Source organism: Lissotriton helveticus, chromosome 9 (assembly GCF_964261635.1).
Source record: "Lissotriton helveticus chromosome 9, aLisHel1.1, whole genome shotgun sequence".
NCBI lineage: Eukaryota > Metazoa > Chordata > Amphibia > Caudata > Salamandridae > Lissotriton > Lissotriton helveticus.
Genome location: NC_136070.1, coordinates 248,856,652 through 248,872,498, shown reverse-complemented (window position 1 = coordinate 248,872,498; position 15,847 = coordinate 248,856,652). Strand labels below are relative to the sequence as shown.

Below are 15,847 nucleotides of genomic sequence, written 5' to 3'. Positions count from 1 at the left end.
TTTCCTAACCACAGGGGATTGGCTTAATTGTTTATGCACTGGCAGGAGAATCTTTCAACAGCCCTTTAAAGTTCTGAAATAGAGAAGATAGCCTGCCTTTCTTTAAGTGGACCGAACAAGGCATTAAAACAAATATTTCTTTTTTGTTTTCTTTTGTACTGAGGTGTTCTCACCAGCGTATTAGTCATGTGCTTCCCCTTACATCTTCAAAGGTAACAATCTCAGTGTCTCTTTTAAAAAAAAGACTGAGCAGCTTGCTTTTCTGTGAATCTTCCTCTTTTGTTGAGCTTCGTGGTTGTAGCTCGGTGTTGTTCCTCTCTACAATTTGGTCTTTGGCGAGCAGTACAAATATTAAAACAAGATACAGACAAATACAATATTTTTGAAGTGTATGGTTCCTCCATCAGATTAACCACAATATCAGTCTACACTGTGTGCTTAATATCTGTGATGTGTAATATACTGTGAAGGATGAATGTTCTTCTGTAGAGGGTTTACAGGTCTCTATGATACCAAGAATCTAGAAATAGTACTATCTATCACATGGTCCGTAGACCAAAAAGAGGGTGGATTAGGCTCAATTTGAGAAAAACAATTATCCAAGTTACCAAACAACACTGCTCCTTTTGTAGTAGACCGAATGTTAGAAAGTGAAGAGCTAAGATATGTGTACAGTAGACTTTGAGCCACTGAAGAGGAAAATGTCAGTCGAGGCAGATGCCAGTATCTAAAAGTAAGCCATTGAAGAACGAGTGTGGGTCTGGCTCAATGGCAGTAAACACAAAAATAAAATTCAGAGAATAGACGAGGTGAATATAAATGACTATTACAACCTCCATTTTAATCCTCTAGCAGAAAGAGTTTTATAGAAAAAGACTAACTGGATTTTCTCTGATTTCTCTGAAGCAACAGCAGTCTCAATTTACAGCCAGTGATTACTGAACAAGCAACACAAGTTATTTTTTAATTGTATCTTTTCCTAAGTGGACGCCATGCTGATTGAAATGTGTAGTAGGGTCTATTCCCCACTCTTGCATCTTTCTACTTAACCCCATTTGTGCATCTTTTGTATCAAGACACCTGGCCCCATCACACCCAGGCATATCTCTTGTTACTCATTTTGTGTTTTCAGAGTCCTGATTTCTATGCTCCCCCACACCACACCTCACATCCCTTTTGTGTTTGTGCACTCAGGAGTGCACCAAGAGCTTGACGCATTTAATCTAGTGATCTACAGACCGCTTCCTATGAGTTATTGGGCGACACCAGCTCTACATATTCTCTGACAGACCTACTATGTAGGCTCCCACTACTCAGCCCAGGCCGAAGCTCACCTAAAGTGCCTGTGCAATACATAAATATGTCACTAGTAGGTAGCAGTGCTATGTGTCATAGGACTGTCCCCAAGGCACAGGATTGTTGCTGGAAAAAATCCTGCTGAGTATATTAAAAATGAATCTTTTGCTCCAGTTTTTTGTTATGTCTGTAATTTATTGGTATTCAGACTTCCGGTGAAACATGTGTTAACTTTACACAAAGTTCATTAGTTCTATCCAATATTCTTCTTTACAACCAATGCATTTCGGCGTTGAATTCCGCCTTCATCAGGGTAAGTTTCTGTGAACATTAAACAATAATACCAATCAATAAATGATTCTCTCCCACTTTATCATAATGAAAACAATATTTTAACACTCCTTCTACATTACTAGTTACATTACTAACTTCCTATGTACTTCCCAAACTCCAAAACGAGAAGGGAATTACTGGCTACTAGAACGTGCGTAAAAGATCCACGCATCACATGCGTAAGCAAATACTCTAGCATGAGTAGCAGATATAAATCCATAGTGAAAAGACATTGGCAAATACTAACAATGGAGCCAGACTTCAAAGGAATATTCGCAAATGAACCGCAGTTTGCCTATACCAGAGCGAAGAACTTGGGGTAACTTTTAAAAACACCTAGAGATACCACACCAAAAAGCAAATTTCGGGGCACAATGCCCTGCTCGAATTGCAGCAATTATCATAACATCATGAGAGGTAACACAGTTGCACATCCCATGAAAGGCCATGAAATACATCTAAGGGTCAATGCTACATGTGATACGACAAACATTATTTACTTGTTGAAATGTCCCTGTGGCTATGTGTATGTAGGACACACGGAGAGAAAACTGAAGACAAGGTTAAACGAACATAAAAGCAACATTCGCACAAAAGCATTGAAATCATCAGTGGCAATACATTTTTTGGAACAAAAACACCATATCAGCCAATTAAGGGCATGCGTTCTGGAAGAAGTCATCAAGAAGGAAGGCCAAGAGAACAAAAACAATTTGCTAAAAAGAGAAAATCATTGGATTTTTTATTTGAACAGTTTAAAACCCAATGGATTAAATGACAGGGTGGAATTTCAGTGCTATTTATGAAAAGTAACTTTTGACATACACTGTATATCACGTATATTCCTCTATGATAATGTTCTGTTATGAGTATTTTACATGGCAGCTGTGAAATCTTAGATTCCTACACCCTCAAACAACATGTGAGATTTAGTCAATGAGACAGGTTTCCATAAAGTTACACTTATGTCCTTTTTTTTAAAAAAAGCTCTACCCCACAGAGAGTAACAATGCGCATGCGCGCCGCAGCACGTAACGCGCAAACCAGGAAGTAAAAACACAACGAAGAACAGGGGAGAAACTCGAGAAGAGAGGACATGGCGTTTGTGCCGAAACACGAGCGGTAAGCAGACAGAGCGCTTTAGGCAGTCATAATGTGAGGAACAACTCTGGGAGGGTAAGCCGCGTTTTTGTTGCAGCGTTTATATCAGTTTTTGAACGAGCAGTGAAATGAAATGAGTGGAATAAATATACCTGCAAAGAGATAACCCACATTAAAGCCAGGGTTCATAAAAATAGAATGAGGAAGACGCGAGCATAACTTCGGAGATAGAAACCAGGTTCACAGATACAGGGGTCATAAAAATGGACTTGGAACACAAGGCATAACTGATTTATGAACAGGGTGTTATACAAATTTTGTACACAGCAGAAGTACATAGGAAGTTAGTAATGTAACTAGTAATGTAGAAGGAGTGTTAAAATATTGTTTGCATTATGATATAGTGGGAGAGAATCATGTATTGATTGGTATTATTGTTTAATGTTTACAGAAACTTACCCTGATGAAGGCGGAATTTAACGCCGAAATGCATTGGTTGTAAAGAAGAATATTGGATAGAACTAATAAACTGGAGCAAAAGATTCATTTTTAATATACTCAGCAGGATTTTTTCCAGCAACAATCCTGTGCCTTGGGGACAGTCCTATGACGCATAGCACTGCTACCTACTAGTGACATATTTACACTCCAGGTGGGGAGTGATACCCAGGAGCACGGAAATATTTTCCAGAAATAACGGATTAAAACGAGGCTGTGCACGACCCAAAACCCCAAGAAATACATAAATATCTCATTAGATGCTAAACTGTTTTGACATCTGCTGCTATGGCCTACCTCTTTGGCCCTGATGCATTCTTCCTTTATTGGGGGGATTCAACTGTTCATGGAAATGTCTAAAAATGTACTAATCCTGGGAGAACATTTAAAATGTCCAAAATCTGCCATGAATTAAGAAATCCACAGAAAATCTGAGCAACCAGTTTGAAGGTAACGTCCTCATTGCCTTCTCTGCTTCATCAACATTATATTACTACAATTACATCCTTTACGTACAGGGGTATGAACAGGCCTGTGTTTGTCTGCTGGCATGTCAAGCACAGGGGTCATGACTTTGAGGAGATGAGGCTGTCCACACTTCTTGGCGCTATTACTAAGATTCTGCTGACATTGCCCCTGAAATGTCCCTTATGGTCGCTAGAATGTGTGGCAGCATTGTGGTTCTTCCTTTATAACCTGTTGTGCTTTCTTTGCTGGCAGGTCAAGCACAGGGGTCATGACTTTGAGGAGATGAGGCTGTCCACACTTCTTGGCGCTATTACTAAGAGTCTGCTGATATTGCCCCTGAAATGTCCTTTATGGTCGCCAGAATGTGTGGCAGCATGGTACTTCTTCCTTTATAACCTGTTGTGCTTTCTTTGTCTGGCAGGAGAGACCGGATTCAAGGCTTGTTATGCTGAGGTTTTGAAGATCGTCCAAGGAAAGCTCCACCAGCCAGAAGAGATCCAGGGCCGCTCATTCTATGCATTTTCCTATTACTATGATCGAGCTGTGGACACAAATCTAATAGGTACATTAGCCTTGGTGCTTAAGAATCCCTTATACTTTTGACTACTATAACAATTCTATTTAGCAGTCCTTCAAAGGAATGGTTGTAGTGTTTGACTATTCAGTAACCCCAATTGACTCCCTTTGTCATTCTCACAGATTAGGACTATCAAGCCTGCGCTCTGTAACCCTCTAGTTGTAACGTCATGAGACTGGAAATAGTGCTGAATTGCCTTCTGGTCACCAGTATACTTCTTTGCAGGACTGGACCCCATACAGGGGGAATTCTGATCGATACTTCTAGCCGTAAATTCCTCACCTTTTGAATATTTCCCTGTTGTCAGAAAGCGTCCGGACACTTTTTTTCAGTGCCTCTTCTGTTGTAGGCGCCACTTCCACAAGCTGACTCCAGTTCATTTCTATCTGCGCCTCTAGACTCGGATCCAGAGCTCCCTCTCGTCTCTCAGACAGTTCGCTCCATATTTGTTCACATTTTCTCTGGTGTGCAAGAAATTTAACTCACTAAAACAGGTTTCAAGCCCGATTAAAACCTATTGCATACAAATAGCTGTGACGGGTCCTGTATGACTTTGTGCCAATACCACTTCTGCCATGAGTTCTCAAGAAGATCAGGACTGACTAGGCCCAAATTATCCTATTGCGCCAGATTGGGCACAGAGAATACTGTATCCAGAACTCCTGTGCTCCAGCACATGTCCTCCGATCAGGCTGCCACTTTGGGAGGACTTGTTGTCACCGCAACAGGGCAGGGTTCTGCACCCGGGCCTTCACACTCCACTTTCATGCTTGGAGATTGAGCGGTTACAGCTGAACACCTTAGACCTTCCTCCGGAGGTGGTTGATGTCATCTTGGCAGCCAGGCATACCTCGAGAAGAGCTGAATGCGCCTGTTGTTGGGACAAATTTGTGGTTTGGTGCGCACATCCCAGATTGACCCTCTACAGGCCAAGTTTCCAGACGTTTTTCTGTTTGTCCGGTCTGTAGCCTGTCAAGGGTTTGTTCTTACGGTTGTGAGATCAGCCCTCATTGTTCAAGTCACTGGTTGTCACATGATTCTTTTTAAAGGGCTGCAACACGTGTCTTTTTCCCCTTTGTCATGCCCCAAGGGCCCTTAATCTGGCCGACTAATCTGTGTGTGCTCCGTTCGAGCCATTTCAGAGCGGTCTTATTGTTTCTGTAGACTCTGACATCTTCTCTGTCAAAAGTTGTGATACCTTTCTGCATCTGTCAAACCATCACCCAGCTGTTCTATACTGCGCCTTACCTCTTTGAGGAGCGACTTCATTGCTTGGATCCCAAAAGAAAGCTGAGCTTCTACAGAAATCATACCAAAGAGCACTGAATGGACACTGCTCTTTTTGGTGTTTTCTTGTGTGAAAAAAGGCAGAGCAGTGCAGAAAAGAACCATCTCCAGCTGGATCGTGCTCTGCATTAAGACCTGCTATGCATTGGCCAAAAAACAGCCTCTCGAAGGACTGCATGCTCATTCTATTAGGGCCAAAGCTGCTACCACTGTTTTGGCATGTGGAGTCGCTGTCCTAGACTTTTGCTAGGCAGCTACAAGGGCATCCCTCCATATGTTCCCTAAGCATTATTGCCTGGACAGCCCGGTTCACAGGGAGGGGCAATTTGCCTGCCCGGTCCTGCAGGACTTTCTTTTTTGAGTCCATTGACAGACCCACCTCCACATAGGTATTACTTTGGTATCTATTCATAAGTTGAGAAATCTGCTGCTAGAAGTCTCGATCAGAAGAGTGAGTTAGTTACCTTTGGTAATGCTCTTTGTGGCAGCGACTGTAGCTGCAGATTTCTGACCAAACCTCTCATGCTCCCTCGTCTGTGATTGGACTCTATCCAGTAATAGGATCTCAAATCTAGAAATCTGCGCACAGTCTATCAATTTTCTTTTGTGGGACTCTGATGTCAGCTTGCGGGAGTGGCACCTATATAGGTCCCACACATCATTTCTGGAGTGTAACGGCATCAGTGCGGAGCTGCAATTTGCCACCTTCTGGTGAGCAGAGGTACTTCAAAAAAGATTCTGGATCCAGTCTGACGCCTGCCGAATATTAAAAAGGTGAGGAATATGCAGCTATACAGAGCATGTACCATTGACCGCTAACTAATTAAGTAACTTGTTTATTAGGCATTGACACTGGGGCACCAATCTTAGCATACCAACTGTTCCATCTATGAATGCAGCCAGGAACCCTTAGACAATTTGGTAAATCCAGATATGTCTTCTGTTGTGACCAGTCTGATTCCTTTGTGATACATTTACTCACTGAGACTGGAATTTTCTTTTGATTTGCCTAAAGTTACTGAAATCCAAAATGCATTTCTTCTCATCAAGGGCTATGGAATCATAAACCCAGTCAAAATGTTTGTCTTCTCGAGGCTATAAAAAAATCAGGTGAAGTTCATATCTTTTTGTTTCTTAGATATTCCACCTAGAGCCCTTTTAAACTTCAGCTTTTCGTTCAAGTTGTAATAGAAACATAATGTGCATTCTGAACTAATAGTTACTGGGAAGCACTGATTGCCCATTTGAAATAATCCCATCCCTTCATCACACCAGTGTGATCCTGGAGTAAATTAGTCTGGTGCGCTCCATGAACTTGAGCATGTAGCTATCAAGACACTGTGCCCTTTATTTCCAATACACCATAGACCTAATGTGTTTAGTCATTTAAATGCTTGTAGGAGCTTGCTAGGTTGTACTCTCTTCTGCTTTATCAGTAAGCACCTTCCTCAGTACACTATATTCCACACTCAAACCCTTAACCAACATCCACACAGCTCCTGCCCCAGGCAATGGAACCCTAGGCTGAATTTAGCCTGATATTCCATAACATGCAATCGTGAAATTAGAAATGGGGTGACACTCATCCAAATCTTAGGAAGACCATGTAACCCTCAAACCCACACATTCTGCTTGTAAATGAGCAATCCACCACTCCTAATTTGCTCACTACTACAAACCTGTTACTGAAGTAATTGAGCATTGCACAAGCTCGCCCCAGCCACCACCAGTTCTTCACTCAACTGAAAATATTAAAAATTATATCCAGGGCGACTAGAATTATGCGATTGTGCGGCCGCTGCAGTTTTCGCACAGTTAAAGATTTGTTGCATTTGTCACATAATCCATCTGCTACAAATCTGCAGATTTTAACCCCAAAAAATTGTTTCAAGCTTAAAATGGTTCAAAAGTTACTAAAAATTCAGCAACACATGTTGCCACGCAGTGGAAGGCCATTTGTAAACCTGGGCTGGTCACCTTTCTGTTTATTGTTATGTTTGGGTGTTATGGTATTATCGAGGTGCAGCCAATGCCCAGACAAGGATCCAAAATAAAAAAATTACAAAATAATGGCGTAATACTATTACAAAGTGTGGCTCATTAGGCCCCAAAATTTGCCTTTTCTTGCAGCATTATTTACTCAATGTTGCTGCATAATTTGGGCCTCTCACACCACTTAATTCTAGTGGCTCAGATTATATCTGATAGAGACTTTTAGCCACGGAGTCCTTACCTTCGAATTATCCCCAGGCCTCAGACTGGATCTGGAAGTTTTACGTAAGCAGTACCCCCAAGTGGCTGTAGATGGCATTGTTCAGCTCAAGTTGGCTTCATTGATGTCACCCGCACCAGAAGTGACATTTGTGATGCCTATATTGGTGCCACCTAGGCATGCTGATGTCCTGTCTCTTCTTTCCGCACCAGTCAACTCAGATCTGGGAAGAGCTACCCCTTAGTCCCTTTTTGACAAAGCTTTTTTGTCGTTTTGTTTAAGTCCTTTTTAAGGTCTTAGCTCCTGGTGTGGCAGAAATGTCATCAAAGAAGGCTGGCTTCAAGCCCTGCGGCACGTGTCACAGACAAATGTCTGTGGCTGACCCGCACCTTGTTTGCCTTTGTTGCCTCAAAGGAGACCAGGACCCGAAGGCCTGTCCCTTCTGCCGTGCCAAGCACCTGAAGGATTTGAGGCTGCAAACCCTCAAGCTCCTGGCAACTCGATGTGCAACGCCTGAGATTCTGATCGAGAGGATGATTCTGGGAGCAGTCGAGGAGTCTGAGGTATTCCTCGCATTCAAAGACGTTGAGCCGCTCAGGTAAGTCTTGGGCCCAAAAAAAGAAGTTATCGAAGCGTGCTTCGACTTCACCTCATCTGCCAACTGACATGATATGGGAGGGTCCCTTTGAGGCCTGGCTCTGCTGTTAAGCCAGAGCCTAGGATGACTCTGCTCCTCCCCACAGTTCCGGGACACGGAGCGACCCCCACTCAAATTCAGGCCCCATGGGTTCAGGAGGGGCCTCCTACTGGATCGACATACCATGTTGATCTTCCCCAGCACCGGTCCCAAGGCCGATGCTCCCTGCCCTGCCAGCGCATCCCACGGAGACTTCCCCATTTGTAATCCCCCCACTCTAACACAGTGCCAGCGGGGCGTCGTGCAACTCCGGCACTGACTGGAACCATGCCTTCCAAGCCGGAGCCTAAGCTCTATTAATATGTAACAGGACTAAGGGAAGAATGGGTGGGGTCGCTGAACCCTGAGGAATACCAATCTTAGGAATCCTTGGACTGGTCTGAGGATCTGGGTGAAGCCAGTGGACTGGACACTTATTCAGATACTGACATGCTTTCACCCCCTACTGTGGCTACGCTGGAGGGAGCTTCATTCACTATGGTGGTGCGGCGTGCAGCTGAGGTCCTGTACCTTAGTGTGCCCTTGATGGAAGTGCTTCAACCGGGAGTGCCCCCTTCTGAACCACTTCTCTCATTCAACAAAGCACTTACTGATGTCCAGCTTGGGACCTGGTCCAAGCCCAACACCGGGGCTCTTGTGAACAGGACTATACCCCTCTACCACTGTCCCCCTCCAAAGGACCAAACATTAGTCACAGAACACCCTACCCTGGAGTGCTTATTGGTCCAAGCCTCCACTGCACATGTAAATCCTGGCGCATTCCCAACCGCCTGCTGGATTAGGAATCAAAGAGGATGGATAATTTAGGCAAGAAAATGTTTTCTTCCACCAGCCTGCCATTGCCGGCGGTGAACACTGCATGCCTTTTGGGCCGCCATTCCCACGTTCTGTGTTATACAATTGTGGAGGTGCTGCAAACGGTCCTGGAGGAGGCCTGGGGCATGTTCTTTCAGGCCGTTACCAACTGGAGGGATGCAGCTAAATTCACCATTAGATGTGGACTAGACCACACTGACTCACTATCTCGACAACTGGCTGTTTAAGGCGGGCTTGCCCATGGCTGTCATCTCCCACCTCCAGACTACGTCGGACCTCCTGACTATCAACGTGCCGAAGTCCCATTTGACTCCCTCTCAGACGCTCCCGTTTATCAGAGCTGTTCTGGACACTGTGCAGTTTTGTGCCTATTCTTCCAAACTGCAAGTCCAAGATAATCAGGCTGTGATACCAATGTTTCAGCCTCTATCCTAGATTTCTGTGAGACTGACTCTGAGGCTGCTGGGCCTCAAGTCCTCTTTTATCCTGCTGGTGACATATGCCCGTTGGCATGTGTGGGCTCTGAAACAAGACCTGAAGTTCCAGTGGGCGCAGCATCCGGGTAATCTCTCCGACATGGTCCAGATCTCAGAGGGAACTGCAAAAGATCTGCAGTGGTGGTTAACGAAGCACAATTGGGTCAGCTGCAGACCCCTCTCCCTTCCCCAAACAGATCTCACAGTAGTGACAGAGGCATCACTCCTGGGATGGGACAGCCACCTGGGAGAGGTGGAGATCATAGACTTCTGGTCTCTGGTGGAATTTGGAATCCACATCAACCTGTTAGAGCTCCAGGCGATCCGGTTAGCATTGAAAGCCTTTCAACCCTCCATCCAGGAAAGGCTGGTGCAAGTGTTCACGAACACTACCACCACCATGTGGTACTGCAACAAATAGGGTGGTGTGGAGTCGTGGACCCTTTGTCAAGAGGCTCCGCATCTCTGGACATGACCTGAACAGCGGGGCATATTCCTGGTGGTTCAACATCTGGTGGGTTCTCTGAACGCCAGAGCGGACAGACTCCTCAGCAGACGCCTCACAGATCACAAATGGTGTCTCCATCCAGAGGTGATGCAAAGTCTCCTTTCAGCATTGGGGAGAGCCTGATAAGATCTGTTTGCCACCCCGAGAACGCTCAATGTCAGCAGTTCTGCGCTCCGGGGTTTCCAAGACAGCTCTCCCTTGAAGACGCTTTTCGTCTGGAGTAGAGCTCAGGCCTTCTGTACGCCTTTCCACCCAGACCACTCACACCCAGAGTTCTCAAGACAATCAGGAATGACTGGGATCAAGTCATCCTTGTGGTCCGGATTGGGCACAAAGCATCTGGTATCTCGATCAGGCTGCCCCATCAGGCAGATCTTCTGTTGCTGCAGCAGGAAAGGGTTCTCCACCCGAACCTGTCAATGCTCCGCCTTCTTGCACGGAGATGGAACAGCAACAATTGACAGCTTTTGACCTTCCTCTCGAAGTCTGTGATGTTATCGTGGCAGCCAGGCTTCCCTCCACCAAGACTGTTTCCATGTGCCGTTGGGCAAAATATATGGCATGGTCTGCAGAAAGCCAAATTGATCCCCTTTCTGCCCCCTTTGCTCAGGTTCTCCTGTTCATCCTGCTCTGGGCTCTCTGAAGGGCTATCTCTCCGCCACTTCTGCCTTTCTGTGGTTGCCTGATCAGCCTTCCCTCTTCAAAACCCCTGTTCTAAATAGATTTCTGATAGGTTATCAATATGTTTCCAGCTTCTCCCTTTATTTTTCCCCAGTGGGACCTCAGTCTCTTCCTCACTTTCCTTATGCCCGCTCCCTTTGAGCCTGTACACAATTGTTCACACAAGCTTCTTGCCATCAAGACTACCTTCCTGGTGGCAATAACATCTACCCAGAGGGTCAGTGAGCTTCAGGCCTTGTCATCTAAGCCTCGTAATCATACGATCTACCCAAAAAAACTGGTGCTTCACACAAGAGCTTCCTTTCTTCCGATAGTGGTCACTACATTTCACATAGGCCAATTCATCACTCTGCCTACTTTTTAAGCTGTGCCTCATCCCTCCATAGATGAAGAGCGACTTCCCCATCTGACCTCAAAAAGAGCATTGCCGTTCTGGCTTGATTGCACTCAAAAGTTCAGAGTGGATGACCAACTTTCTGGTGTATTTTGGAGCGAAAGAGGGACATGCCATACAGAAAAGGACCATCTCCTGATGGATCATACTCTATCAAAATCTGCTAAGCATTGGCTTAAAAGCAACCCCGGTGTTTGCGTGCTTATTCCACCTAAGCTAAGCTGCAACTAATATGTTTGCTCGCAAAGTTCCAGTCCCGGACATCTGCCAGGCAGCCACATGGGCTTCCTTGCACACATTTACCAAACACTACTGCCTAGACAGTCCGGTCTGGCAAGATGGGCACTTTGCCCCTTCGGTCCCACAGGATTTCCTAGTCTAATCTGTGTCGCAGCACCACCTCTGGGGAAGTATTGCTTGGGTATCTACTCTAAGGTAAGGAATCTGCGGCTAGAAGTCTCTGTTAAATGAACAAGTTACCTTACCTTCAGTAACACCTTATCTGGTAGAGACTATATCTAGCCGATGATTCCTTACCGACCCACCGATCCTCCCCACTCTGCAAAAGGATCTCCAGAGTTAGGGCTTTCCCCTTTCAGAGCCCTAGTTTTCGACACGCATGGCCAGTGTACATCGTGGCTCTGCACTTGTGGTATGGAAAGTCTAAAAAAGTAACTGATGTCAGCTCGCCTAGTTGGCTTTTAAAAAGGCACCGCGAACATCACTTCCAGCGCGAACAACGCCAACTACGCCATGCGGAGCTAAACACCACCACCTACTGGCGCTCAGGGGTACTGGTCATGAAACAATTTCTGGATCCAGTCTAATGCCTGGGGATAATTCTAAGGTAATAAACCTGCAGCTAGAGTCTCTACCAGATAAGGCGTTACCGAAAGTAAGTAACTTATTCTTTACCAACAAAATTGAAATCTGCAATATTATTGACCTTGCCAACACTGTCCTCTACTTAGCCCTTCAAGACTTTCTCTCAGCACTCCTTTCTACCATCCTCTTCCAGTAACCTGATTAATATCCTCCAGTACTGAAAACAACTTCCTTTGCAAACAGTGTACTCCCCTTGCCCATCAAGTTACACATAGCTGCATCCCCATACTTGGACTTCTTTATGTCCATTCACACTGATACCTTTCTGTTCACCCTTAACCTTGACCAAATCCTCCCCTTCTGTAGAAAGCCAACAATAATATAGATGACTCTGCAGCCAACCATTCCAACAGCTACCTCCCTTGAAAAATCAGCAGTGCTGCAAATCAAGAAACAAATATACCAATACAGCCTCCTTGAAGCGTAGTAGTTGTGCTTCCACCATCTTGCAGCACAGAAATCAAAACTATTCAAGTTGTTGAGAAGATTTGCATCAAAAGGCAACCCTTAACTCCTTGTTCACTTTATCATCAGCATATTATACTGTTGTTCACCAAGTACTGACCTCTGTCTGCATAGATATACATCACCAACACCAAGTACAAATGTTTTGCTTCATTCCTCTCAGATGGACAGGATTATGTATAATTGGGCTTCTCCAAATCTCTTTCTCTGCCAGTCACATGTTGGTACTAGAACTTTCCAAAGAAGGCCCTACAAATGTCCTAAATATTATAGGTAAGGGCCAGATCCTGTTTCCCTGTAATTGAGCACACTTTACATGTGCCCTCAGAAAGATTGGGCAAGTTACCTGCACATGTGTCTTCTTGGTATCTTGATTGAGGTTTCCATGGTTACTTTTTGGAGTGCTCCTCCTGCTTGGATATTTTGGGAGAAGACCCAGTAAATATATTTGCCAGATGTTTGATGTGAAAGGTGTCCCTGCTAGATGCCATGGGTGCTGTTCCTTCATGTGTGTCTCTCCTAGATATCCTAGGCAAAGACCTTGCATGTCTCTGCTGAATATTTCAGGTGCAACACCTGACCTGTCCCTGTTGCAAGTCATGCTAGAGAACCCTGCTTGTGTGTCTGTTTGATATTTTGGGTGAGTGGTTAGCCCATCTCTGTGATTGATGTCTCGAGTGAAGGTGATCTAGATCCACATTTATGAATACTCTTAATATTTTCTTTCCCTCAGATTATGAAACTGGTGGTGCACTTGAAGTTAGAGACTTTAAAAGAAAAGCCAAAGAAGGTAAACAATCCCTTATGCATTTTGTGAAGTCCTTGCATTCCTTGTTCCTGATTGTTAATCACACCCTACCATTTTTAATCTTCACACCAATCCCTAATATAAACACTCACATTCTCTTCTTCTCTGGTCAGCTACTTCCCTCTCACACACTCCTCTGCATCGCATTCCCGCTTGTAGAATCTGGCTCCTTCTGCTTCACGTTCTTCCTTTAGATTCTCAGGCTGCCATTGTTAATTTATTTCTTCATCACTTGTATCTAAATCTTAAAGAATTTCTAGATAATTCTCTGTAGCAAAGCAAGATTATTGATAACCAGCCCTTTTACCAATAACTTAAAACCAACTTCATAAAGGCCGATACACTCTCTGCTCGTACAACTGTTGTAACTGCTTTTACCCTGGCTTTCGACAAGTCTCTTCTCTGAAATTAAGCTTATTCCTTTACCTCATGTTTTTAAGCAACCTGTCTCCACCAAAACATTCTAGCTGGCTGGCTAGGGCAGAGAAAGGTCTAGGAGAGATACTTATGCTTCATGCCTCTAGTATATGCGTTCTAGGAATTACTCGGTACTGTGCGACCTCTACACCTTCATGAACTTGAAGGCAGTATGCAAGATGGAGTACAAATTTATGACCTTACATAAGTGCTCATGCTCATCTTTTCACTGTAGCGGATGATGGAAGAGGAACATGGAGAAACCCTCAGGTTCCTCATATGAGAACCAGCACCCATATAAAACAAGCATTCTTAATGCAATAGGTCTCGCATTTACTAGAGTTTGAGCTATTGGCATTGTAAATGACAATGCCTATTATTTACTTGTTGATTTTCAAAACCTAAATAAAATGCATTGTTATTTACAATGCCAATAGCTTAAACATTCACAAATGCGAGACCTATTGTATTGCAAATGCTTGTTCCTCATATGTCAATGAGTAGACTGCAGACAAACAGGAGATAAGCACTTTCACCTCCCCCTTTGACATAACCCACGTATCGGGAATGTGCCAGCAGCTTCCAGTCTATGGATAGATGGGCGGATCCCAGTGCATTAAACCAACCAAGGCCCTAGTTTGGTCTACCCCCACCCCTTCCGCCACCTGTTAAACATCCCCACCCCTTCTTCCCCAGAGTTGCCAGCACCCGTCCCACCTCTGTCTCGTGTTCTGTCACTTAGCTTGTATAAATCAGAGTGGGGTTAATAAAACTCTAAATTAAAGATGCAGAAATGTGCCCCGTTTCATCCAGGTCCCCTGGTCTGGGGTCCCAAGATTCGCTCCACGAGGAGAGATTTCACGCCACATAAACGAGTCTCCTCTGCAGTCCACGTCCGCATTTGTGTGTGTGCATGCATGCACTTGCGCGTGTCTGTGCATTTGTGTGTGTGTGTGCTTGCGAGTGTGTCTGTGCAGGTGTGTGTATGAGCATGTGCATGCACGTGTGTGTGTGTGTATGTTTATGCTTGGATGTATGTGTGTGGGTGCGTGTGTGCGCATATGTGCATTTGTACGTGTGTATGTGTGCGTGAGTATGTGTGTATTGTGTGCGATGCCGCAAGCTATCTCCTAATCACACTTCATCCTTTTGTAGGCTGGGCCAAGAATGATCCATCACACACTGTTTTATCTGTTGCTCAGGAATGTGTAATCATAAAAAAATCACAAAGGCTGCGAACCCTTCAATCAGTAAAAAGTACTCCGCTTGAGTTTACAAGGCAATAAAGCACACTCAATATTAACAAGAGGCACAAATCTATCACCAGAGTACATGACTCCTACGACTTGTAAGCCACAGGAGGGCTCGTGGAGTTAAACGCTCGCCGCTGAAACATGCGGCAACTCCTAACCAGCCTCTCATCCCCTCAAAGCCGTTAAATTGAGCACAACTACATTGGCCAAAATGAACTCTTGCTACTTATAGCGCAGAGAAACGGTAGAAGTGCGGTGTGAAGCACAATCGCCAAAACATTCCATTATTATTTAAAAATATGATACATTGGAGCCTTAGGCACACTTTGAAAAGAGGATTGTAAAAATGCACCTGAGATATAACATTTAATTTGATATTTTGCCAGAACTGGGTGTCTGGTAAGTTATCTTTGGGCAAGTCCATAACTAGAATGTCCCAGTACACATATTCACGTCTGTGCCATTTCTTGTACCCCGCGCTTGTTTAACTTGTCATATAGTATACGTATTGTGCTGACATGTGACTTTTCTTCGCGTTGTGGTAGGTGACGTCTACTGTTTTTACACTTTGGTCATTGGATTTTTGTGGATAGGCCGCATCAACCCTCCCTCAAGCTCGACATCTGTTGAATCTCTTCGGCCACAAATCGCCGAGAAACAGGGACAAAGATGTTC

At 44.5% G+C, this 15,847-nt stretch overlaps 1 protein-coding gene across 4 annotated transcripts in view; it reads left to right on the top strand.

Annotated features, from left to right (window-relative positions):
• The window catches only part of ENTPD5 (ectonucleoside triphosphate diphosphohydrolase 5 (inactive)), a 372,723-nt gene that overhangs the window by 315,488 nt on the left and 41,388 nt on the right, over positions 1 to 15,847 (top strand). For all 4 annotated transcript variants that reach the window (XM_078659868.1, XM_078659869.1, XM_078659871.1 and 1 more), the window contains 2 exons: positions 4,118 to 4,258; positions 13,428 to 13,484. In XM_078659868.1, the coding sequence (XP_078515994.1) occupies positions 4,118 to 4,258; positions 13,428 to 13,484 (198 nt within the window). The remainder of the gene's footprint in view (positions 1 to 4,117; positions 4,259 to 13,427; positions 13,485 to 15,847) is intronic.